At 36.7% G+C, this 27,900-nt stretch overlaps 1 protein-coding gene across 12 annotated transcripts in view; it reads right to left on the reverse strand.

The window, feature by feature from the left end:
• The window catches only part of PCLO (piccolo presynaptic cytomatrix protein), a 400,793-nt gene that overhangs the window by 211,231 nt on the left and 161,662 nt on the right, over nt 1–27,900 (reverse strand). For all 12 annotated transcript variants that reach the window (XM_075428595.1, XM_075428596.1, XM_075428594.1 and 9 more), the window contains exon 4: nt 1,669–2,892. In XM_075428595.1, the coding sequence (XP_075284710.1) occupies nt 1,669–2,892 (1,224 nt within the window). The remainder of the gene's footprint in view (nt 1–1,668; nt 2,893–27,900) is intronic.

The following is a 27,900-nucleotide window of genomic DNA, read 5'->3' on the forward strand; positions in this document are numbered from 1 at the left end:
CCAGCTATTCCTTTTTCAATCATTCCATTCTGGGTTTTCTTTTTTTATTCATGAAACTTCTGCTTTACCAACTTTAGTTAAGTGTGCTTCAAAGTCTGACAACAAAGGCAAAAGAAAGATAATCACTTTTTTTGGTATTAACTTAAGAAGTCCTGATTTCAGTTAGAAGGCAGTGGGAGGAAGCAAAATATAAGCAAAATAAGAGTGAAATATGCATTTGCACTACATGAGAAATCACTAATCATCAATTAATCTACTATTAAAATTTGTCGCTGTCAGAGATGGAAATCCAATATATATATCTTAGATTTGTTCACGGTATAAAATGCTTTCACCTCCTTACAGAACATAAAAGTGACCAGACAGGACTGGACTAGCGTATGATGAAAATTTTCCCTTACAAATGTTTTTCAACAGAATAAAACCTTGAATTTTTAATGACAGTAACAATAATCTAAGTCTACTTCATAAGTTTTCTGCTATGAATTAAAAAAAATCCCGGAAGTGACATTTTGCTAACAAAATTAAGCTTACTCTTCTTGGAAAGTTCTGCAACATTGTCATATATTTGACACGAGATAATCTAATTGATTCAAGATTTTCTTAGATCTCCTTCTTGTTTGTTCCAGAAGGGAGGATTTCTGGCTATGTTCCCTTGGTACAATTAGGGGACACCATACCTCCTGATACCATCAAAAGAAGGAAACACAACATGTGACAGAACATACAGTTCAAAGAGGAAACTTGGTTAATAAAAAGGTAGTATTTTCCACAGCACAATTTCTAAATCGGAATATTTTTCTGTCCAAATACCTTGGTTATCACAAGGAAAAAAAAATAAAACAAAAAAACCCTTGACCTTTTTGACTGAGTTTATTTAAAAACATAATTTTGACAGAGGTTAAACACTTTTCCGAAACCTTCTCCTAACTTCATGACATAATAATCAGCACCTAATTTGCGGCGCTGATAAAAGAACCCACCATTTTTCATTTCTCAACAAATTGTGTCTATTTCTCACTTCAGCTGATAAAGTGACTTGCTGGTGACTTCGCACCCCACAAATGCATTTATTTAAGAAATGCAGCCCTCTAGCAGGTGCTGTGATAAATTCATCCATTCATCTGACTTGAGAGCCCACCAAGAAGCCTACCCAAGAGTGCTTGTCCATACCAGATAAGCAAATGAATGTTGTGTACTTCAATATACCATGTTCAGGCATCACAAAGTATTCCCCAAAGGTTTATTATACTTTGGTATTGCAAAACACTGTACATCTTACATCACAGATTATTCCCTCTTGGAAGTGAAAACTATAAAACCACTCCAATTTCAACAAATAAATTCTAAAGTCCTGAGAGTCTACAGAAGAAGTTAAATAATTCAGAAACATTGGAAAAGTGATTAAACAGGAACTTTGCCTTAGTTTCAAATACTTAACTGCTTGAGAAAGAAAATCATGTAAGAAGTATTGAGAAGTTGCATGTAGAACATAGGACTAATTGGTGAAACTTTCACCCAACAGGAGTCATTGATTTTATCATTTAGAATCCTCCTGTACAGAGAATAACAACAATGAGCAGGAAGACATAAAGGAGAGGGTCTGTTAGGATCAGATTTTAAGCTGTAGAAAGGGAGAAGCGGGGTGAGAGGGAGAAAACCACTTACTGTTTTTCCTTTCACTGCTTCTACATGGTCAGTTCTTGGCAAAGGTGCTACTTGAACAGGAATTTCTTCATCCTGAGCTTTTTCAGCTTTCAAAACCTTTTGTGAAATCCCGGTTGTCAAACCCTCTTTCTTAACGTCCTCTTGCTTCTTGGCTTGCAGTCCCTTATAAGGTGCTTCAGCTTCTGCTTTCTGTTCAGCAACGTGGGCTTTAGCCTCAGCTGTAATTTGTTCTTTTTTGTCCTCTGGAACTGGTGTGCTCTTTTCTGGGAGCACAGTCTTTTCATCTTCTTCCAATGTGCTTAGGGGTTTCTTTTGATCTGAACTTATTGTTGCAGGAATTTTACCTGCTGAAAGTGTCTCTGACAGTTTCCCTTGCTGAAGTTTTGATTCTTCTCTTTGAGCTTCCTTTTGGATTTTCTCCACTGATGGAGCTTTCGTGATTTTCTCATGTTGAAGTTTTGGATCATCTTTCTGAATTCCATGTTGGATTTTATCAACTGAAACTGCTTTAGACAATTTGACCTCCTGAAGATGTGCATCTTCCTTTTGAGCTGCAGGTTGGATTTTGTCAGCTGATAATGCCTTTGCCATTTTCATCTGGTGCAGTTTTGGGTCTTCTTTCTGAATTCCATGTAAAATTTTGTCAGCTGAGGGCATCTTTGCCAATTTTGCCTCTTGAAGTTTTATGTCTTCCTTCTGATCTCCATGTAAAATTTTATCAGCTGAGGATGTTTTTGCCAGTTTTGCTTCCTGAAATTTTGCATCCTCCTTCTGAAATCCATGTAAAATTTTATCAGATGAGGGTGACTTTATCAGTTTTGTTTGTTGGAGTCTTGGGTCTTCCTTCTGAGAAACACGTTGGATTTTATCAGCTGAGGGTATCTTGACAAGTTTTCCCTGCATCAGTTTTGCATCTTCTTTTTGAATTCCCTGTTGGATTTTGTCAGCTGACAATGTTTTTTCCAGTCTCACCTGCTGAAGTTTTGGAGCTTCCTTCTGAACGCCTGGTTCTTCTTTAGGTTTTGCTGCTGCTGGAGTAGGCGGCGTGGAAGTCTTCTGAGGGGAATGTGAGACAGCAGGCACTGGCTGTTTCTGAGGAGCAGCAGGTGGTTTGGATGCTGGTTGTGAAGGGCCTGTTTTTGGAAGTGGCACCTTGCCCATATCCCCAAGTTGTCCAGACATTGCCCTTTGGGTCTGGCAGTTTAAGCACAGCCATTCCTGTACCTGTGACACAACAAACATATGAAGTTACTTATTTGAAAATTGACAGTAAAATCCTATTGTGTTTGTAACTGATATAGTTAAATATTTTTAATCTGAATGCTATGCATACTGAGAAGTTCTTTAGTCTGTTTGCTGCTGTTGCAGGAAGATCCGTAACACCTTTCTAACAGAAATGCAGCATGTCACGTCCCAGAAAGCCAAGCTGAACAAATACAAAAATACACTGTGAAAACTAAGAGCAATTACATTGTTCCAAAGTATTGATGATCTTTATGTACAAAGTTTGCTTACATATTTCTAACATCTGCTGTTTCCTAAAGCCTCTATAATCTAACAGTAGTTCCCTCTAATTTTGTAAATCTGAGTGAAAGTGGACCAATTGTGACTCACGGTTCTTGTGTTTCTTTTTAGACGTTACCTTTCCTTCTTGAATTTGTGTATATATACCAGCATATAGATTTAATACGGCTGCACCCCAAAAGGAAGATCAGCTGTCTGCTCTCTTTACTTCTAAACCACTGCTGCACACTGGCTCCTTTTACAAGTCTTCCCAGAAAATCAGAAAAAAAGGACAAATGCTTATATCTCTGTGAAAGATCTTGTTGCCAGTTGCCTAGCTACTACATGAGAGAAGTAATCAGACTGTTCCCAATGGGATTTGGGGTATAGTTTCTTCAGAATAGCAAAAGGAAATTTTAAACACAGAAATGTACTGAAAGGAAAGAAAAAGCCCAGAATCTTCTGGATACTAGAACAGGTAATGCAGCTCTACTTTACGAGTGCAAAATGAGCTTCACTGGAGGATGAGCTACTTATGCTGTACATTAAAATCTTTGTATGTTTGTTTTTAACTCCTTTTACTGCAATGATGGAAGATCTCAGCAATTCAGTTATTGTATTTCTCTGATTCAGAGAATTTAGTTACCTACTGAATATGAAGCACATGGAAAACAGAGCAAAATTTTTCTATTAGTAATTATACAGGTAATACTGCTGAACATATTAGGGTAGTACAGATGACTGAGCAGTTATACACCGTTGAATATTTCAGAATATCCAATGGTATATCATCAATTGCCCAGAAGATCTGGCATTCAGTCAAAAGAAGATGGTATCTGGCAGAAGTGTGCAACCCCAGAAACATTGATGCATTGTACATTAAAAAATAATAGGGTAATAAATAAGATAACACCAAAAGCAGAGATTGGAACTCCAGCTCTGCCCCTGACAGTAAAGAATGCCCGTATGACAGGAGTGTGAGCATCAGACTCGATGCTCTTGTTCTGACTCCATGATCTCCTTCTGACTCCATGTAACTTGCCTTTTTCAGCATAGAGAGGGGCCTAACTTCAACAAATGCCCCGGCAGGTTTTCCTACCAAGAGTATTTAACACCTGGTAATGCCAGCATATTGTCATTGGTACGGCATTTCTCACAGAGTGATAGAGGTGGTCGTGATAGGACCACAAATGGCTTTTCATGACAGTTAAGCAAAAATGAGGCATCTCTCTATTCATCTCTCAGGATAGAGTTTAGGTGGTCAACTCTCACATCCCAGTCAGGGTATTTCTGAGCGTACTGGTGCTTAGTAAACTTCCAGTGCACAGTAGCCATATCTAGGACACTGTGATTTTTGATATCTGCAGAAATTAAGACATTTTGAGATTAGATGGTTTCAAACACTTTCTGGAATTATCTAAAATCTACTAAACCCCAATTTGTGAGGTCTGTCTGCATATTTCAGATCCAAATCCCAATGTTAAATGGCTTTACAATTCTCTTTTTTTAAAAATTGTTTTTAAAATAATTGAATCATTACTATGATGCTGCCCCTTTGAAAAAATAGCTGATTAAGTTAATAAGTGAAATCTAAGTTACAAGAACTGCAGACGAAATGACAATTGCATGTGAAACAAAATTTAGTAATAAAAGCTCATGTGAGCTAACTTTGTTGAAATGCAACTAAGGAGAAGCTATTTATTGTACACAATAATTGTCTTTGTCTGACAAATTTTATTTCAGGCACAAGAATTGCAAGAATGTCTGCATTATTGTTCAGGTCATCTAACAGTCCTTGTGTATTTATTATTTTACTTTTATAGAAAATGACCAAACTTGTGAGTCCTAGTAACTGACACATATAAATGTTTATTAAATGTATTTTGCAATACTGTCCCAATAAATGGAGTATATCAACTGAATCAGCTGTCTCCAAATGCAAACTGAAGACCCTAATAGTTACTATCGCAACCCCAAAATGAATGTGGCTCTATATCAGACTATTAAATATTTAGGTTTGGTTTTTCTGTGGAAAAAAAAGCATTAAAACATAATACTCCAGGGAAGATTATCCTCCTCCTTAGGACTTAATGTGCTCAAACTGCATGTCATTTGTCTGGGAAGCACTAATTAAGAAATACAAATAAAAGTAATTTTTTTTTTTGAAGAATGTGTAAAACATAACTTAGTTTTCTTGAAAGTATTCCTGTTACAGGGGTTTTTCTGGCATTTTTACTACAGTTCCTCCCTTTTTATGGGCAGAAACATTATTTTCCTAGAAAACAGTATTGGAAGCCATGACTATGCTGAGAACTGTCTTTAATAAACTTAAAATAGAAGTAATACAGCAAGAAACAAATTTGGTCCATAGAAAGTCAAGATGTTAGTATCAGCAGTTTATAAGTGACTAAATATACTAGATAATATTTGGTATAAGCAGACTACAGAAAAAAGATCCAATTTCATAGTATCCTTGAATCTTTTCTCATAAAGATTGTAAAGACCACTACACAAAGTTGAATATATAATTTTGATAAATCAATTTTTTATTAAATTTATTGGAGGGCCCAAAAGCTCTTAAAGCCACTAAAAAGGGGTCAAGTTTTGCCTTCTCCTGTCAGCCTGGCAAATACTCATTTCACAATTTAAGCAGAAATCATACCACTACTTGTGCTAATATAGCTTCTGTCAGCATTGGGCATGGGAATAAGACAATATGTAAATGTTATTAAGCTTCTCAGAATCTAGCCTTAACCATCTTTAACTTCATAAAAACATAATTAGTGGCTTCTACCATGAAATAATCCATGGTTCAAGAGTTTGCTGAATTTCACATACATGCTGTATAGATTTTCTTAAAGAACGTGTTACTTTGTAAAATAAATGCACATGTTATTCTCACAATACCACTTGTGACATAATTTCCATGTTTTTCCTTATAATATAGACATATGCAGTTTCTAGGGTCACTATGCTTGTTCCTTTTCTATACATCTACATTTGGCTGCTTACTTCTTCTAGCTCTGCTGATTATGTAGATCTCATTGAGTACCTCTTCAGCTGCAGCCTACTCACTGCTCATACACTTGCTTCTTCTCAGACTCATGAATTCACTTCCCTTCTCTCACTTAAATCCTTCACAGACTCAATTCTTTGAACTGCTTATAAGAACTTTAGCAACTTTAGTAACAATATTAAGTATTTAAAACCCAAAACAGTTACCCAGCCACTGTTTCCTCTCAGCTTTGCTCACCATATCTACTCAGTCTCCTCTCCCTGGAGTAAAGTTCTTCAAGTCAAGGACTGTGCTTTGTGCTGAGCACATAGTAGAACAAGTCTCTTAAAAAGGAAAATAATGATAATCAATACGAGCAACGGAAGGTGATGATGAGCAGACTGGCAAACTGCACTAAATCTTGTCAAGGGACGGAAGTCCCAGGCTTGCCTCCCTGCCATACTGACACAAACGATGCTAGTGAAATGACCTGGAATTGTCCAGATACACAGTGATTTAATGAATCTTGCCATAGTCCTCTTGGACTTTTGTAATATCTGCATCTATTTACCACTTTATTTTTTAGTGTTGCTATGTATGCAGGGCAAACACTTCTCCTAAGCTGTGTTTTTTAAACTCTAAGTTTTTATAAGCATGCAGATATTTGATCACAAAAGAGCCTACAAAAATCTTCTTATATCACTAGGCCTCTAGCCCCTGATTCTCTGTCAGAATGGTTCTCTGTAAAACCAAATTTTGTACCATGAAGTCATATGCCTCAGTTTTAGACTTGTCTTTTCCTCAGTTAACCTCATGCCCTGAATGCAAGTTTTCCCTATGGCTATCTTTTCAGTTAGCCTGTCAACCCAAATTTATTAGGACTTGGGAAATGGACATCATCTTCTTTCAGCGGTCTTCACTGGATAAATCTTCTTAGCTCTTTACCGAATTCTTCACACCCTTTGGTTGCTGAATTGGCAGCAGACACTATTATTGGCATCACAAATGATACTAATGTGCTTTAATATTCTGAATCCATGGCTGTCTCCTTGTGTTTTCAGCAGTCCTTACAACTCCATATTGCTGGACAGAACAAAGTAGCTGCGTCACAATGTTCTCCTCATTCAATTTCATAATAAATAAATGTTATAATTAAAAGGGCATACGCCTAACATTCATTGTGAATGTCTATTTTTCAGTTGTCATCCAAGAGTTCAGGCATTTCAGTTCCTTTGCTTTTGTATTTGCATAACGCAATATTAGATAATTTCAAGATGAAAATAATAGGTCAACTATTCCATCTCCCTGTCAGTCAAGGATTTTTTATTGCACTATGTCAATAAATTCATTACCTACACTTTGCAAATGCTAATTGGTAAACTAGAGTTTTCTCTAACTGAAACTAACTCAAAGTACTTAATATATTTGTGAAGGTGAAAACGAACACATCTACACATTAAGCCTAAGTCACTTCAGAAGGCAAATACTTTAATTTCATTTAGATACTAACCAAGTACTTCCTTTGTCATGGTTAGATCACATCTTTATTCCTTCCTAATTCTTTCTCCTCACTGCTCTCAGTAAAACAAAATCATAAACCCAACATAGGAAGGAAAAAAGCATTAAGAAACACCTCTCTGAAAAATTAATATCCTTCTGATTTCACTATATAAAATAATCACATTGCAAACCAGAGTCTTTATCAAAACCAATGTGCTAATTATAAAAACCTGGATATATCTATGAAAAGAAAAGCATGCTTTTTCTCCCTAATTATCTCATAAACAAAACAGAGAAGGAGGAATTCAGGCAGTCAATAAAATATTTTTCTTATTACTCAAATTTGCCATCTTCTTATTTACTAAACATAGATTTGAGTATTGTTCTTGGAAAACACAATAATCAGACATTTAAAAGTAAGACACTTCTGGCATAAATACTAATATAAACTAGTTGTTCTGAGAGTCTAAGACAGTTTTATTTTTTGTTATTTATTTTTAATTGATTTGGTTTTTACTTTCACAAACTTGTACAGAATGTTTCCAAGATCTTATATGAATAAGCTACTTAATGAAATAATAGAAAAAGTAATAAAATAGCCCAACCAGAGGAAAAACTATCTGATGAGCATAGAAAACTCCATCCTGAAAATAAGGAAAAGCAGGAATGAGGAAAGAATTTCCAAAAATTAAACTAAGTTAAATTCTGCAAAGGAAATTTAAACAAGCAACAAAATATTTGGTATCCTTGTAGATAAAAAGATATCCACAGTGTAGTTAAGATTGCTTCAGAGTTAAAGGTATGTCCACATAATCTGTGCTTAATGTCACATTTTTATAATAGTGAGATTGAACACAGGCAAATGTCAGCAGGAATCGAGCACACAGAATAGAAATCATCGTATTGGATGTGGAAATTCATGACCATGGTCTAATAGTATTCATTAAAATATATTGGCATAAGAAAGCCAAATCAAAAACCTATGAGATATACAGAATCCATACAAACTGAGTGACACACAGCTTACCCACAATCAACTGACATCCATTTTCATTTAACCCGTAGAAGAAGTGTTCCTGTTAACTGCAGCTCTGCTAATCCAGTTCACATGCTTACAAAGTTTTCAAAAGCAATTTGAAAGCAACTTGAATTTATCCTTGTGATGAAGAAAAGGACCATATACTATAAAACAATATGGATTTACTGGAGGAAGGTTGTGTCAGATAAACCTTGTATTTTTCTCTTGAATAATATCATTTATTCTACAGGCAAAATTGGAACTACTACATGTTGAGTATACTTGGATTCCAGAAAAATAACTCAACCTGTGCCACTACGAAATTATTAGTCAAATTAGCAGAGATGAGTCAAAAAATTGCCACACAGTGAAAACACATCTGCTCTTGAGGGAAACTACCCTACATTCTTCTTAAATTTTCGTTACTGTTCTTACGGTTTAGGTACTTTAAAGCAGATATGTATTCAGGCTTTGGAAGCCTTCACATCCTCCAGCCCTGGAGAGAGATATTGTAACGTGAGGCTGGAGTCACTCTTTCTCTCATGAGGTCCCCGTGTGGCTTGTTACAGCATGGCCTTTTTCACAAACAGGAGGAGAGAAGAAACTCTGAAACCTTTGGCCCAGAGGTTCAGGTGTCTGTGATGCAAAGCTGAGGCCGGGGCAGCACAGCTGTGAGCCCTCCACTGAGTTTTGATGAGATAAAAGGCTGTTAAGGTGGGAGAAGATGTATGAGAGAAAGCCAGGGGATACAAGGAAAAAAAAAAAAAAAAACAACACCCAAAAAAACAAACAACCCACACAAGACCAAAACCACAGAGCATTGCTGGGAGATTTCAAGATTAGAAATACTGACATGGAGAAATATAAAACCAACAGAAAAATACACAGAAGTGGGTGCCAGGAACTGAGCAACAGCTACAGTCAGTCTGCTTCAAGGAGCAGCAGAAGCTTATGCTTTCTCAACTGGCTGATGATCACCTGGCCAGTAAACACTATTGAAGGGTCTCACTGCAGTAGTGAGCATATTAATAGTAGTATTTCTTCAGATGTATCTGTCTGCTGTGTGTATTCATCAACAAATAGTTGCTCTGTACTCCTAAAGCCTGCACTTCTTCCTTGTTGAGTCCCTCTGCACGTGATAGACATTGCCTGCACAAAGTGACGCACAGAGGGAAGGTTGCTTTCCCACCTAGAATGGGAACGGTGGTCAGAGCATTTCTCTGGGATGTGTCAACTATGAAACCAAATCCTGTGCAGACTGATGACTCAGATCTCTTACCTCTACGGGAAATATTCAAATTGCTAGGTTTACATGCAAAAAAAGTTACTACCACCATTGCACAGAATGACAGAGGGACTTATGTATTCGGAGCATGACCAACATATCAGACTGTAGCCCTGGCAGGAGAAAAAAATACAAAAGTAAAATACAGAAGTACCACACTCTTCTCTGTCTGAAGAGTGTTAGGCAGAAGGTAACTGCCTAAGCAGGCAGCTTGGCAGAGACATGGTCCACATTGAGCTTCTATGCTGTCCGGCATTAGGAAAATATAGAAAGGTTTTCATAGCAACCATTTGCCGGTGAAGGTCACAGACAGTTTTCCAGGATCATTCTCCTGAATTTATGCAAACAAATTTTGTCTAAGATGTCACTTTTTATTTTAAACTTATTTTTGGATTTTACTCCAAGGTGAGAAAGGATGTGCAGATAAATGCTTATTCAGACGGCTGATTTTTGGAGAAGAGGTTAGAAGAGTACGGCTAATTTAACTTAGGGAAATGAATCCCACAAATAGGACATATAGGAGGAAAGGTATACTGGCTGCAAACCAAATAGATACAAATTGTCCATGGATAAATTTAGGTCTGAAACTAGAAGACACTTCCTTGCCATTAGTAATTTGCAGTTTGGAGTATGATACAATAGCAGTGGTGGTGGTAGGGAGAAATGCAGCTGATTTCAATATATGGTGTGATTGCCAACACAATCATGCAATGATTCATGAAATCCTACCAGTTCTACAAACTGCATTCCTGTAATAGTACTCATGAGCAGAATGCATTATATTACTAGAATTAAAAAGATTCATAGCATTCAGCTGACTTCAAATATCAAACTATCTTTCAGTCACCAAAGAGAGATCATAGAAATGCACAAAACTGGTTCAGGTAAATGTAAAGCATCAACTTAAAACAAAAGCCAGCAAGAATTCCTCCAGAATAAAGAAGTTTGTCAACATTAAGAAACAGCAATTACTTTTTCAGTTTGATAATATTTTTTTTTGTTTGAAGTTGCAATTAGGCTACAATTGTTATCTGAACAATGCAAAAAGATGACCAGCTTTTATCTGTTTCTCATATAAAGGCTTTCAGTACATAATTGAGGAAGACCAAGTTATCTTAGCATCTCAGATTAATGTCATTAATTCATAATCTCACTTTTAAGACACCACAACTATGCAAGAAATTATTTTCAACTGTTTTCATTGTGGAGTTCTGTACGTACCCAGTTACCACTACTTACGTGACTTGTTGGTGTACACATTATAAGTCACGAAAATGGACATGACGAAAACTGGATTTTATATATTTATTTCTATTGCCACTGGGAAGCCAATATAGCAAAAATGAGTGAGAGAGTCACTTATTTTTCCTGTATGCATCGGTAGAAATATTTGCTATATTTTTCCTGGCTACTGCTGTGCATAGCTATTAAAGACAATGATTGCTGCCCAGGCTTATGCAGCTTAATGATGCACAAAATGATGATACACAAAAGTCTTCAAAAGACTTTGGTCAGTATGTTGGAAGACACAACCAATATCAAAATAAGAACAGATCAAGCTTACTTCTCTTTATGTCAACTCTGAAGTGCAACAGAAACCTAAAATAAAAAAATGCCAAAAAGATGATACTTAACCTTTGCCTTTTTAACAACATTGCTGCTGACAGTGCTGGTGTTTGCTCTGGACTGCGACTCCTTAGTATACAGTCTGCTTGATGAGCTGCCATTTCTGCACCTGCTGGAAGGGATTTTACTTTTTTTACTTGGTGTCTGATGGGCAGCAGCTAAAGTAAAATCTGTTTTACTCTGTGGCTGCAGTCCACAGTCTTCTGTCTTAGATGATGGGAATTCTAATCATTACTGAAGGAAATAAAGTGGTTCTAATAAAAGAAATCTTAAATTTCTGAAGGCTGTTTTAGCTTGTCATCTTTAGAGGAAAGCGTTTTAGAGTAAAACTGTCATCAAACCCCTTACAAACTACCTCTTGATCTTTTTGCCTTCATTTGCTTTAAGCATCTTCCAGCATCTCTTAATGGCAATATATTTCATGCTTTCAGAGGGAGAAAGAAACGTTCCAGAATTTCAGAAGACTTATTCAAATCAGATAAATTGAAGGTTTTTGGAATTGCTGTCTAATTATTCAGCGCGGTCTAACCGAACACTTATTCTTTAGGCTGTTAAATCTTATTTGTAGCTTAGCATTGTTCAAAACACTGGGGTAGGCACTATCTAAGCAGGCAAGAAAGAAGGATTTCCACTGAACTGTGGATGTGCATTGTGTAGACATTTATAATTCTGGTTCGTAACTTCTGTCTTCAGTGCACAAAACCAGGAAATTTCGAAGGCAGTTAATCTCACCTACCATAGGACATGAGATAAAAAGACTGGTACTTTAAAAGTACCTGTTTGTGTCTACTGCCTACAGGGCAAGAGTGTAGCTGATTAGATCAGTTACTTGTGTCTTTAGCTGACCTAATGAATATCACCTTGCTTTTGGAGCTTGAAGAAACTGCAGCAAGTAAGAAAAGAATAAAGATATGGGAGAATGCACAATGACAATGAGATAGCATTGACCAGTAGACTGGGTGCATAGTTACCCCCTCAAAACCTGCTCTGGAGCCTTTATCTTGAATGCAGTGATTACGCACAACACTTTTTCCTTGTCCTTAATGTCTTCCATTCAAGTTTGTGTTTGCTCACTAGCAGAAGTTCAGGGACTCTGAAATTCTGAATAAACACCTCTTGTATGCTGGACTGATAATAACGGCTTAAGAGTTCAAAAAGGTGCCAAAAGAGTCCACCTGTGTTTCTAAAGTGTCGGTACCTCCCAAGAAATTCTTCTCTACCTTGTTATTATCCTCTCAAACAAAGCCTGATGACCTCCACAGGTCCCTTTCATCTGCAACCATTATGTGATTCTGTGAATGTGCTAAAATCTAATACCCTGGCCCCAGAGACTGTAACATTTTATTCAGTCAGAAGGTTTCAAAACTTAAAATCTTATATAAAAAGGTCTATTTTATAGACTGGACAGCAAGCAGCAAATTATTCCTAATACCCTAAGATTTTGGTTTTTTTTGGCTTCAGAAAATAATGAAAGCACTCGTTGAACTTTGTCAGCTGGTTTGTTTTCGCTAAGGATCTCTTCTTTTTCTCCGACACCAACTATAAAGGATAAGAGTTGTAGATACTGCAGCAGATTACCGGAAAAGTACAGAGAAATCAGTGTTTCTCCCATGTGTCAGGAATTATCTGCTCCTTAATTTTAGTAGGGTTGGGACTGCTGAATATTCCACTCGGTTATGAACAGATGAAATACAGAATATGACAACATGTGGATGACCTACATCCTCAAGTGACAACATTTCTGAAATGTGTATGTCCTTACCTTACTTCAAGATACATCCCAGCACCTACAGAAAAAGCTCAAATTTTGTGTCCTTTTAGCAACTGCTCTGTTATTTGGGAATTTTTATTCTAGTAATTATATTTGACAGATAGTGTGATTTTTATGTGTATAATCTGTCCTTTGGTTATTTTGCTTAAGGCCCTTAGAGGCTTAAAATTATGCTGTCAATGCACAAAAATGTATCACTAGTGTATACATCAATGTAGATACAAAAGAAGCAAAGCTATAGAAAAAAACCTACTTTTTTATTGTGGAGGTGGAACATTATTATACTTGTTATCACTCTGCGTCTAACTGCACTGTCATGTGTTTGTTGCTTTTTTTCATGCACTTGTAACAAGACGGCCACTAGTCCTCCTTTGTATTGGCAGGTTTAGCTGTATGGGTGCTGTTGCCCAAAGCAAAGAACGAGCCTTTCTCCTCAGTCTTACTGACACAGAGAAATTCCCATCAAGTATTTTACTGCCTCTGCTGACCACTTCTTTTGTTACCATGGTAAAACCAACCCTGATGAAGGAAAAAACAACAAAGTGGATATGGGCATCATGCGAAGGCAAAAGAAGTCAGTGGAAGAGCCTCAAGAACTTCTGTGGAGTTAGGATGATTATGATCTGTGTACGCTTTGGGAAATTCTGGAATACAGAATCACAGAATCACAGAATGGTAGGGGTTGGAAGGGTCCTCTGTGGGTCGTCTAGTTCAACCCCCCCGCTGAAGCAGGATCACCTACAGCAGGCTGCACAGGACCTTGTCCAGGCGGGTCTTGAATATTGCCAGAGAAGGAGAATCCACAACCTCCCTGGGCAGCCTGTTCCAGTGCTCCGTCATCCTCAGAGGGAAGAAGTTCTTCCTCATGTTCAGACGGAACTTCCTGTGCTTCAGTTTGTGCCCATTGCCCCTTGTCCTCTTGCTGGGCACCACTGAAAAGAGTTTGGCCCCATCCTCCCGACACCCACCCCTGAGATACTTATAAGCATTTACAAGGTCCCCTCTCAGCCTTCTCTTCTTCAGGCTGAACAAGCCCAGCTCCCTCAGCCTCTCCTTGTAGGGGAGATGTTCCAGTCCCCTCATCATCCTCATAGCCCTCTGCTGGACACTCTCCAGCAGCTCCTCATCTTTCTTGAACTGGGGAGCCCAGAACTGGACACAGTACTCCAGATGAGGCCTCACCAGGGCAGTGTAGAGGGGAAGGAGAACCTCCCTCGTCCTGCTGGCCACACTCCTCCTAATGCACCCCAGGATCCCACTAGCTTTCTTGGCAGCCAGGGCACACTGCTGGCTCATGGTCAACCTGTCATCTACCAGGACACCCAGGTCCCTCTCCACAGAGCTGCTCTCCAGCAGGTCCACCCCAAGCCTGTACTGGTGCGTGGGGTTGTTCCTCCCCAGGTGCAGGACCCTGCACTTGCCCTTGTTGAACCTCATCAGGTTCCTCTCTGCCCAACTTTCCAGCTTGTCCAGGTCTTGCTGAATGGCAGCACAGCCTTCTGGTGTATCCACCACTCCTCCCAGTTTGGTGTCATCAGCAAACTTGCTGAGGGTACATTCTAACTCTTCATCCAAATGTTACATGAAAAAAAGAAATATTTTTTTACAATGTGCAAGGAAAATTTTCTGAGACTGTAGCTCCTTTAGACAATTATGTATCACACTTGAAGTGCCTGTCATGATAGCATTGAAAGATCTCCAGGTGCCACCACAATATAAATTTGAAGTAATCCTAACCACTAATTCACCTGGAATGATACTCTGTAAGCCTATGGGTTGAATGTTTTAATTAGTGAATCTATAAAATTTTATTCAGAAAAGCCTGTTAATAGTCAATGTTTTACAAAGGGAGGGTTAAAAAAGCCTCTCCTATAATAAATATCCTGTTGATTTTCCACCTCTGCCACAGGTTCTTTAAAATATATCTCCTATTGTTGATTTCTTTAATTAAAATGGAGAATATCTACCTTATGTACATACTTCATGTTTTTAACTTTACGTACAAACTTTCCAGGCTCTGTACTATGGTTTTGTTTCAGAATACATACTACCATCTATCTATTTTTGTATTTCCAATATGAACATCTGAAGAGTTAAATATGTGGTGTGGCATTTAAATTTGGATATTGGGTTTTCAGCTAAAGTGTAATACTCCAAGATGTTTTCAGAGCGCTTCCACTGTTTACTGCTGTCCTCTTGTCGGAGAAGGAACCTATCCCTTTCACTCCAAGTCAGTGTAGCCTCCTATCGCTGTGATGAGCTCCATAAAAGGTAAGAGGACCCACAGGGAATCAGATCTTTTCTTACCCACACTACATTTTCCTCCTGGAGCAGGGAACTGTGCATACTCAGTAGTGCAAGCTATTTTGATAGTCACAGGTATTCATGATATCGCATTAAAAGATAATACAATTTTTAAAAACCAAGAAGCGAATCAAACAAACATGAACTAGATTACTTTTGCATTTTCTTTTTGTTTTTAAAGTCTTGAAGACATTTTTGAATATTGACTTTTACAACAAAATATGCATGAAAATCTTACAAAAGACACTGGAGATTCAGTATTGACTTCCAGGATAAGAAGATAATAATTACATTCATAAACATATTTCAGCATATATCTGACAATAATAGTCAGATGACAGTTGTTGCAATGACATTCTCTTTCACAGGTTCTTTTAAGGAGATTCTCATCAGATGACTAAACTGATCTCAGTTTACTTGCATCCATCACAAACAAACATTCTGTTGTGCATTAATGAATAGCAGTATATGACCTCTATTTACATTATTCTTAAATTGATTTTATAGTATTATTGTAGTTATTCCACTTAGATCATATAGACTAAAGAAATCCAAGGTTGTGTTAATATCCAAAGCAGTAATTTTACAATAAAAGACAGCTTTTAATAAGTAGTTATTTACAGAGTAGTTTACTCTAAGCTCTAAAACGTTAGGTTATTGTAATCCTTCTTGGCTATATGTAGATGTTGAGTAGCCCTAGTATGCTCCTTTGTACCCTTTCTTATAACGGTCTGAAAGAATATCTGCTTTCGCTGCCTATCACTATTCCCCACACTGCTGGTCAGCAGAGAGCGTGAGTATTCCCATCCCATCCCTGCTATTATTTGTTCTGAACTGACAAAATGTCTAGTGTCACAGATGGCACCAAACCAACAAACAATTCCATCCCCTGAAGAGTTTGCGGTTTATTCAGTCCTGTGTTCAATGTTGACCTTTTATGGAGAGTGTAGAGAAAATTGTTTTTGTTCAAAAACTAGGGCATAACTGTGGAACTAGCTGAGATGAATTCTGTAGTAAAAAGAACTATGCTTCAAAGTGCCTAGTACTCAGTGGATCTTGATCACATCTCAGAATATATATTTGGTGATAAACTACAAATACAACATTTTTATCTGAACCTTAATGGATCAATTTAATAAACAGATCAACCATTCTCTTTAAAATCTTTCTTAATTTGGGCATGTCCAATAGAAATACAGACACAACTGATAGAAAAACTTATTCTGAAAAGTCATTTTGCATTTTGTTTGCTCTTCCAAGCAAGATAATCCTAAAACAAATGTGTGTAGTTCATTTCAACAATATGCTTTGCAAGAACAAAAATCTCTGCTAAGACAGATTGAAATGTGTCTGCCTTTTGCTCATATTTAATCTCTTACTGTATGAACAGTCCTTTTTCTGAAGAGGGATCTGCATGCTACTTCACATAAGCGGAAGTGGCTGATCTACACTCCAAGTGAAATGCTGTGGAGGAGGATGGAAATACTTCAAGAATAGCAGGAATATTTTTTACTTCTAGCTCCATCCAGTCTCATCTCACCTAAACTTTAATACTTCACTGAAGAGCTAAAGTTTTGACCCTGGCTACTCAAAATCACTCACTGGGCTATGGGACATTATCTTCAGATACAAACACCATTGGTGGGCTGAATACGGTATCTATTCCTGATTAGGGAGAGAGCCTGCAGCAAACTATGCTGCAGACAAATCTCACTTCAAGGACGAATTTGAGATGTGCTGTGAGCCTACACTAAAGCCTGAAGATAAACCTTTCTTTAAATAATAGCCTGAAGTAAGGTCCTAAATCTCTAATCTGGTACCTAAACAAATGGTCTGATTATTGTAAGCTCTGAATACCGAGAGACACTTCCATTGACTCTCATTTTTCAGTTCATCTCTTCTGTTTGAACCTTACTTTAATCAGAACCACAGTGTGCATATTTGTTTCCTTGCTTACTTTTATTGTACTTAGCTTTATCATTTGAGTTCATTAACATTTAGTACTGATTTCACAGAATCACAGAATCACAGAATAGTAGGGGTTGGAAGGGACCTCTGTGGGTCATCTAGTCCAACCCCCCCGCCGAAGCAGGGTCGCCTACAGCAGGCTGCACAGGACCTTGTCCAGGCGGGTCTTGAATATCTCCAGAGAAGGAGACTCCACAACCTCCCTGGGCAGCCTGTTCCAGTGCTCCGTCACCCTCAGAGAGAAGAAGTTCCTCCTCATGTTCAGACGGAACTTCCTGTGCCTCAGTTGTGCCCATTACCCCTTGTCCTGTCACTGGGCACCACTGAAAAGAGCTTGGCCCCATCCTCCTGACACCCACCCTTCAGATATTTGTAGGCATTTATAAGGTCCCCTCGCAGCCTTCTCTTCTTCAGGCTGAAAATGAAAATTTATGTATAATGTTTGCTCTCTACATTATTTGACTGATATATGTATCATTTAGGCACCTGAAAGTGAGCGGGAAATGTAAAGAAACAAGCAGATAAAAAGACTAGGGAATAATTCACTGTCAAGGAAACAGACAAACTCTTCTTCTCAAAGAAGAGAGCACAGGTCCAGCAGAAAGTGAAGGAAAATCACTTACCTGGCTTTGGAAAATTATATTAATCATTAACTACAAACACAGTAAGAAGGTTGTACATAACCATTTCCCAATATACTGTCAGTAAAGAGGTAATAAACACCGGAAATAGATATTATATCTATGCAGGTTGACCATGGATTTGTGTGATACAATAAGTGCTGAGGAGCACACGGGCCTTCCAGCAACTTCCTAAACATCCAAAATGAGGAGATGAAATCCATACTAACCTCCCTGCCTTAAGATCATGACAAGGTGTGAAGAGATGGCAGAGCACAAGGAGCACAGAAAGTGTCACAGCTGCCTTCTCCTACAAAAACACTGGCTGCATTTGCAACCTATGGATCAGAACAACACTTTATCATTAAGTGCGGCCATTTCCACTGATATGAGTGAATTCCCAAGCTTCGAGGCAATGCAGTCCAAAGTCCAGGGAAAGGCAAAGGGAGAGATGAGGTGCAGGTGCAGAAGGGGAAAAATAAGCTTTTTTAGTGTCTTGGCTTCTGCCTGCTTTGAGATTTACGCTGATTATGTCTCAAGAGCACTGTGGTAGACGCATTTTAACTAATGCTAATCTTTTCTGCATGTCCTGCTCATTTTTTTTACCTTGCACTTTCCTGCCTACAGTTTTGCCCTTGTGCAGTCACCCAATAGGAAATACTGGAAAGATTGTCGCAAAAAGGAGTATACCATTTAGCTAGCAAGACAATCCTGTCAAATGTTGTAACACAATAAAGGGGAGCATGCTGTGTAGTGCCATAATTTGGCATATATGTACACAAATAATTGAAAATAAAACATTTTTCTTGGAGAACTTCAGATCAATATTCATTAAAATTTCCTCTCAATATTTCTTACAGAAGCATGCTTGCAATCTGTTCAAAAGCATAACATACTGTAATGCTACAGTATGACTTAAAGCAGATGTTTTCTTGGTGTTTAATGTGAAAATAAATTCTATATACTCCAGCAATCACACGTAATAAGCTTGAGTTTACTTTCAAGAGACACCATGAGTACAATTATGCGAAGAAAATACCAAATAATCTAAACCCCTGTAAGTCTGCCCAAAACAAATGTACCACTGACTCTCAATATAAATACTAAATATAAGAGGAAAAGACAGGATTTAAGTGCTAGGAGAAAAAAAAAAAAAAGTCAAACCAAATACAAACCAGAGGACTTAATTTTTCTGTCTCGTTAGAGTTAAAAATCAATGCTAGCTCCCGGGAAGTAAGTGAGGGTAAGACCCTGAAATACTGAGTTCAGCTATGGTACGAGTATGCAGTTTCCCAATAGATTTTCAAAGCCTGGTAATAGACACATGCATTATGCGTTACCTCACGCTGAAGTTTATTAGTCAGGGTAAAACCTCAAACCATACCATCCACAGAGTCTGAGAGTGCAATGACAAAATCAAGCTTTTTAAAATAGTAACCTTATTTGTATTTTATGATGAAACATTTGTTTCTGTAAGACTGAATAAGTATTAATCAAAACTCCACAATTATCTCTAAATAAAAATACCAATGCTATATTAATAACTTGAAGATTAGTTCTTTTAACTTCATAAAATTCAGTTTTTCACATCTCAAAATACACACGGTACTGGTTTAGTAATTATGAAGTAGGAAAAAAAATCTACACGGATAGCAAAAAATAAAGTGCCCCCAGAATGATATCTCTGCAGTCGTTAGTTGCTCTTTCACTGCTTTTTGTTGTCTCCAGAAGAATAAAGAATCCTCTCAAAGCAACTATGTTAGCTCAGCTTTAATACTAATCACACAGTGACTTAGCTAGTTAAGAAGATTCAGAACTTCTCCCAGATGAAAAAACAGAGGATTCCTCCCCACATCTTCAGCCAATTGCTCTAAGATATTAAATTGTTCACAAAAAGGGCAAATCAATAACCTTACACCCATACAAGTATGAGTGATACACAGACAGACATTCACACGCATACACATGTGTGCAGAACACTGGAGGAAGCCAAACTCATTCACTCAATACTTTCATAGATTCTTATAGCCAGAAGGGGCCATTATTCTCAACAGATTTGATCTCTTAATGCTAAAATCTATCTAGCTTCACCAAGAGATTTCTATTCTCAACATTTCAGCACTTCTTTTAGAAAGACATGCAAATTTATAGGGGAGGAACTTCCTCAACTTCAAAGTTACTTGTGCCAATAATTATCCTATCTGTAGAAGGTTTTTTAGATGTAGACTCTTAGACGACACACACAAAAAAAAAGCTAATGAAAATATGAATTTTTAGTTATATTTGTCTTTCTAAAGAATCATATTAAAACTTTAAAAAGCTAAACTTTAAAGGAATATTGCAAGACCAGAAATCCTCTGATACAAGCTCAGCACTTTCCTACACCACATAGCTGGACTAAAAGGTATGTTATACTCACAGTCCCTTTTGGCAACAAATACCACTGTTATTTTGTCATGAAAATAGCTTTTTTTTTAAACTAGACAAAACTCTACAACAATAATCCTAAAAAAAAGAATAAATATGGTTGTACTTATTTTTAAATCACACAATTTCCATCTGTATTTCAAATCATACTTGTTTTGTACCTTATGTCAGATTTAACCAACATTATTTTTGTGTTTAACATCACATTTGTTTCATTCTCACAATGTCATCAGAAACTGCATGGAAGCTTAACTTTTATCTTGAAAGAATGGTCTGTCTTTAACCATGTTTTAAAAGGATATTTGATGATAAAATGTCCTTAGTAAAACTTTCAGATATATTTCAGATTGTAGAAAACTTCTAGAAATATTTTAACATACTTTTAATATAAAATGTTGCTGGGTTCTAAGGTTAACCACTCTTTTTATTCTGTTGACAAGAACCTGTCTGTCCTTTCAGAAGTAAACCATTCTCACACTCTATTTCTACACCCAAAATGTTAAGATCTGTCACAAAACCTAAAAAAATTTTAATTGTCGAAATGTTGGACTGAATTCTATCTTTTTATCCCTTATTAATAAAACCAAAACAAACAAAACAACAAAACTTAACATAAAATGCAAATTGTCAGCTTTTGTTTCTTCATGATTCCCTGTGTGGACAACAATTTGCCATCTATCAAATACGTTGCTGTTATTCAGAATAGACTGATCTCATTTTCTCATTGAACGTAAATTTTCAAGTCTTAATTAGTCTTGAGATATTTGCTCAACCTTTGAAATGCTCTTTTAAAGAACCTGTTTACATCATGGATAACATAACATGATGCAATCTTCCAGGATCAGTGATACTAATGTCATCTTCTAATTAATTTAATTGTAGATTCCCTATTAAGTCAAGAACAAACATCTGGAGATAAAAATGACAAAGAAGTCAATAGCTCTCAGTTGTTTGACGAAAACTCAAAAGTAAAAAAGTAACGAAAACTCAAAACTTCTTGCTTCCTAAGTTTTGCATTATTTACTTTCTTCTCCCTTTCTCTTCCCTCTCATTCTAGTCATATGGGAGGGAAAAAAAAAGGAAAGAAAAAATGGAGACAGAACAGATGCCGAAGAAGAAAAGACTCAGCTGGGTTAGGCATGTCATGAACACATATTTTTCTGGGAAAGGGTTGTTAATGAAAAAAATGTGTTAATCTCTGTTCTTAGGCTATGACAGTCCAAATTCAGCCAATGGAACTGAGGTCACTAAACCAAGCGTCTTATCCAGACAGCACTTCCGCTGTTCTGTGTAAAAATCCTGAACAAAATTTTTACGTGCATTTTTTTGGTAATTTTATCCTTCTTCAGGCACAGACCCATTGTTTTCTCTGCTATTTATAACCTCTCCACTTTCCACAGGATATTCATATAAGAAATGGTCTGAAAAAAATGAAAGAACAACATTTTACAAAAAAAAAAAGTGGAACAGACTTTGCTGGTTATCTCTGAATCCCCATATTCTTCTAAAATTATAACCATTTCCAGAAAAAAAAACCCAGCCTTTTCATAAAATCATTCAAAATAATTGTTTAGTTCTTGGCTTTGTTGCACCTGAACAACTTAGCTACTTTATTGTCACCTTAAATTGCAACTTTTAGAACCAGAATATAATTTTTTTACATCTTTGATCTGTTTTATTATTAAAGAAAGATGGCTTTGGAATGGAAATTTACTCCTATTTTTATACACCTATACAGTTTAAATTAGGAATTCTCATTTATGTTCTAAATTATTTTTAAAAAAATTGTATATCATGTAAGCCAATTTTTCAAAAATAAAAATAAGAGTAACCTTTTTGGTAAAAGAGGCATCTGTCAGAATAAAAAAAAATCAATTATTTTATATATTTGTAGAAATAATAAGTAAACATAGGCAGCAAGAGCCTTTGTAAACCTCTGTTATGAAGAGCTGCAGATGTAAACGCATTTAGAGTGTATTACAGAGATCATAACTCCAGATGTATGGCACACAGAATTCAAATTTCATTCTAAAACATAACAGAAATTATCATATCTATATTATAGACTATGTAATAAATTCACAGGCCATTGACACTAGAATAATATACAGTGTGCTTCTAAAATGAACCATTTATGGAACTCTCTTGAAAAAAACATCTCTAGGCAATGAAGTGGAAAGTTCACATCTGTCTTCTATGGCAGAACTGGAAGCAGAATCCAGTGTGCAGAAGTGAATTTTTGTACATCAAAGCAGTTACAATTATGTCCTCCAATAATCTGCATTTAATATACATCCAGTAGTTCAGAAATAATCTTTTTTGTTTAAAGATGGAACTTGGATGCAATCATTCTAACTATTCTGCAAAGACAACCAAGCAGATTTTTTGAAAAAGCTTGAATTTTTACTGCAGTTTTTAAAAATATTTTTCAGTATTATTTTTTCTTAGTTTCAATACAATTAAAATACAGTTAAAGCATTAATTCCACCAAAAAAGTGTTTAAATTACACTGGTAACTGTAAAATAAACCACCAAAACCAAAAGAATTTTGTGCAAATAATTATTTTAACTGGCTATTCATTCCATAGATATGTTTGGGAAGTTAAACCATAACTCAAAATGCCTAGCGAGATTCACAAAATTCACAATTCGTGAGTTTGTTTAGGAGATCTTCTTGGTGGTTGAATGAGACATGGTACTAAAATGTGAAGAATGCATATAAAGATGTTGCTACTTTCCTCATTTCTAATATTCTCAAGTTTCAATGGTGAGAACAGACTGCTAGAGCATAAAAAATTAAAATTTTAGGAGTGGGAAGAATATTAGGAATGTACAGAGAAATTTGAGAAAAAAAGAATACATCTATTGACTATCCTCAACGCAATCAACATTATTGTAGTATTTATTGCAAAATGTGTAAAATAGGAATCAAAATAGAGGAAAAAAATCTAATTCATAACCTTGATATTTAAGTAACTGAAATACATCAAAGAAAAAGAACATAGAAATAATGCTTTGTTTTGCTCCTCGGTCTTGCTAGCCACTGTGTTAAACAGATATTGTATTTTAGGGAAGCAGTAGGATAGAAAATATCAGTTTACTGAATAAAGACTTTGTATGAAGTGCAAAAACAGAGCTTAAATCTCACAATTTTCTACTTTAACTACATATTAGTTCATCTACCGGTGTTACCAAACTGACAGATTCATTTCATCATGGTATTTATCATTGTTTTGCTTAAATCCCCCTGATTCTGCTACATTAATACTTAGAAGAAACACTATACTTTAAAGTTTCATTGGCTACTTTTCCATCATAGTTAAAAAATGTACATTACAACTATAATGCATTATAGTTAAACTGTAGCTAGCTCTGAAATTGCTGGCTCTTTTCAGTCTCTCTTTCTACTGGAGTATTTGCCCATTAAATCTTTACTGGGCATTGCATCTTGCAAAACTACTTTATTGATATTTTTCAATAAGTATGCTATATAATACTATAAAAACATTCCGTAGAAATGACTTCGAAGAAAAGTATTGCTATTAATAATCATTAATGAATTTCACTGGTGACGTTAATCATGTCAGTAGGAAAATGAAGCTGTATCTGCAACAACACTGACTATTTTAGGACAAAAAATTATCTATGTAATTGCAGAATAATTTGTGCTGAACGCAACAAGTCAGAGAAGAACTAAGTCTCTTTTTGTCTGGTTTTACGTAAAAGGATTCACCGACTTAAACCAACAAACCTGATGAACTGATGTAACAAACGCAGGCACAAACAAAAGTATGATACAATCTAAGAGTTTAACAAAAATCTGAATAAAAGAGCAAAACTCCATAATTACACAAGCTGGGGAAAATAGACTGTACCCCAGTGCAAGGCTTGACAGGATGAATGCTCACAAACACACATCACTGAAAAGAATCGGGAAACCCAACTGCTGGAGAATGAAGCCCAATGAAACCCAGAGGACCTTGGGCCGCTCCAAGTTAGCAAACATCACCCTTTACTCTCATTCCATCAATAAAGTTCCTTCTCAGGAAAATGCTGATTTAAAAAGGAGGGAAAAGTGCTGCTCTGTCTGCTAAGCCTTCCTGCTTCGGTAAGTACTTTGTCTTATACAACAGCAGTAAGTATGGTAACAATACACTTTAGGAAAAATACATATCTGTAGGACTGGCTAATCTGCTCTTACAGCTTCCTCTCTAAAACCTGAGGAATCCTCTAGGAAGTTGTATGTTTGCTAGTTTGATTTGAAAAACATGTCATATTGAATCTTTTGTACAAGTTTACTGTCTGCCAAAGCATGGGGTTGAAAACTGATGTCCAAATACAATTTTTTAAGAGCTGCTTCTTAATATGAATCAGTTTTAACCAGTATGTCAGAAAATTAATCCATTTTGTCAGAAGGACTATCTGAAGCATCTATGATTGCTACAGCTCTTTGTGCCAGCAAACTCACAGACTCGGAAATAAACTCACAGAGTATCCAGAATTATTTGAGATAAGATAATATTGCCTACCTGGTCTGAATAAAAAAACTGTAAGTAAAATAAAGGCTTGATTGAAGCTCTAGAAAGTATTAGAAGTCTTACTGAATGTCATGCAGTACTTCAAACTCAGGCTGCTTTTCTTAAATGCTACTCAACAGTGTGAATGCAGCTTATATTTGCTGCCCAAAAGCACCCACAACCCTTCTCAAGCTGGCCCAGATGGGTTCCACTTGTTTTAAACTGCCCATTTTCAGCTGAAAGTGTCATCATCTTACCTGATTTTTACACTGATGAAAAGCATGAAATATTTCTGAAATGTCTCCTTGTGAAAAAGCTGCACGACTACATTTTTATAAAGTGTGCGTATTTCTAATGAGATACTAAGAAAGGGCCAAGTGAACAAAACACTGTACAACGGAGCAGACCAAGGGAATCTGCAAAATGTCACTGGAGGGCAATAGCAAGATTGCACTTTAGGGAGCTCAGAGAACTGGTAATTTTTTGTGCTGTTTTCTGTTCTCATTACAGTTTGACAATTTTCACCAGAACAAATTAAGTTAGTGATATTTTCTGTTCTCATTACAATCTATGTGACAGGAATGCATTATAAATTTGCCATTTTCTATCCCTTTTACAATCATTTTTACAAGAATAAATTATATCAGCATTCATGGGTGACAGTTTATCACTCTGTGCACAGATCCTCTAGATAGACAGACAAGCAGTATCTGACTTTAATCTCACATTTTACCTGGTGAGATTTACAAGTGTCATCAGTAAAACTGAGACCTTTGCAAATTTATGCAAATGTCATGTCAGAAATAAGAAAATATGAGGCTAATCTACAGAGTTCAGATGCCGAAAAATCCAGAGAATCTGGTGCAGCAACAGATAAGGTGGGAAGAAATAATATTTTTCTCTCTCTTCTCTAGTCTTTCCTTCTAATCTAGGCCATTTATTATATGCTCTACTCAGTTTCTGCAGACCTAATGCATGCTTTCTAAAAGATCCCGCTTTCTCCAGACTCCACCATTCTTTCTCCTGTCCCACATGGATGATGATGTGTTGCATTAAGACAGTTTGCTCATTTCAGGACGTCCAAGCCCTGCTCAGACTTTAATTCACACTGCTTGTAAGAAAAAGCTAAGAACCATGACAGAATTCCGTGGTATAACCAAAATGTAGTTGCAGAAGTTACGATTTATTTTAGACCATCTAGTGACCCAGACACAAGTCCAGAAGTTGGTCCCTAGTTCAATGTCTGTATCTCCTCCTCCTCCCTGCTCACAATAATTTTGTGGATATCCAGTTTTATATTCTGCTAGAAAAGGGAAACAAAGGAAAAGAAAATGTCGCAATAATTTGATGATAAATATTACAAATTCCACTTTTCTATGGTATTCCTGAAAAGTGTCATATAAAACCTTATAGACCATTTCTTATCTAGGAATACGACTCTTACTAATGTCTTTTCTAATTCCCTACAGAGAGAGTGTGGCCATTCTAAATAAGTGGGTTAAAGAAGTATTTCACACAAACTCCATTTAGCTTTTGTCACAGTGTAACCCGGCAGCCAGCAGCTAGGACCAGACAGCCACTTGCTCAGTCCTCGCCCCGCTCAGTGGGATGGGAAGGAGAACAGACAAAAAATAAAACTTGTGGGTTGAGATAAAGACACTTTAATAAGACAACAAAGAAAGGAATAAATAATAATAGCAATACTTCTAGTAAGGGATACGCAAAACAAATGATACACAATACAGTTTCTCTCACTGCCCAACGACCGACTGCGCAGCCAGTCTCCATGCTGCGATCGCAGAACTTGTGGAACTCATGGATTTCACTGAACTCACCAAAATCATGGAACTCAAAGATTCCTGTCCCCCAGCCAACTCCCATTTATATACTGAGCATGATGTCTATGGTATGGAATATTTCCGTTGGCCAGTGTGGGCTAGATGCTTGGCTCTGCTTCCTCCCAGCTCCTGCACTTCTGCTCATCAGCCAAACACCAGAAACTGAAAAAAGTCCTTGATTTCTTAGCATCAGCTAAAACCATCAGTGTATTATCAACATTCTTGTCATGCAAAATCCAAAAAACCAGCAGCTACTGGGAAGAAAATTAACTCTATCCCACCCAGGACAGCTTTGTAAAAATACTGTAATAAAGTTAGTATTTCCGCACAAAAAGATTTCTGGATACTAAACAGTATCCAAACTTCATGTGTTAAGAGCATTTGCTGACTTACACAACGGACATCTAGAACAGAAGTGCAGTGGTGACTGTAGTCACATTCAAAAACTGCTGACATGTTTCAATGCACATCAGCAAACTGCCACTGGAAAAAAAAGTCAATAAATAATGACAGATGTCTTGAAGTTATGCATTTCCCGTAAAACTCCTCTGAACTGTTAAAGAATCATTGTTATTTAAGGTAGGTCCGTTGTAGTTCATCCAAAATAGACCACTTAAAATTCAGATTCGGGATGTTGTAAGGTAATGAAATTGTCTCCTGTGCAGATCCTGTGAAAAATAAGATTATTTAAGCTGCAGAAGGGTCAGTAACTATTCCTCAAAAATAGAATGCTTTAACTGAAGTCAATTAGATCTGCTCAGCCCACAGTAGCTGAAGAGAAGATCTGAAATGCTTTGTGTGTGTATGTACAGAATCAGAAAATCATTAAGGTTGGAAAAGTCCTTTAAGGTCCTTGAGTC

This window comes from Opisthocomus hoazin, chromosome 8 (genome assembly GCF_030867145.1).
Source record: "Opisthocomus hoazin isolate bOpiHoa1 chromosome 8, bOpiHoa1.hap1, whole genome shotgun sequence".
NCBI classification, from domain to species: Eukaryota; Metazoa; Chordata; class Aves; order Opisthocomiformes; family Opisthocomidae; genus Opisthocomus; species Opisthocomus hoazin.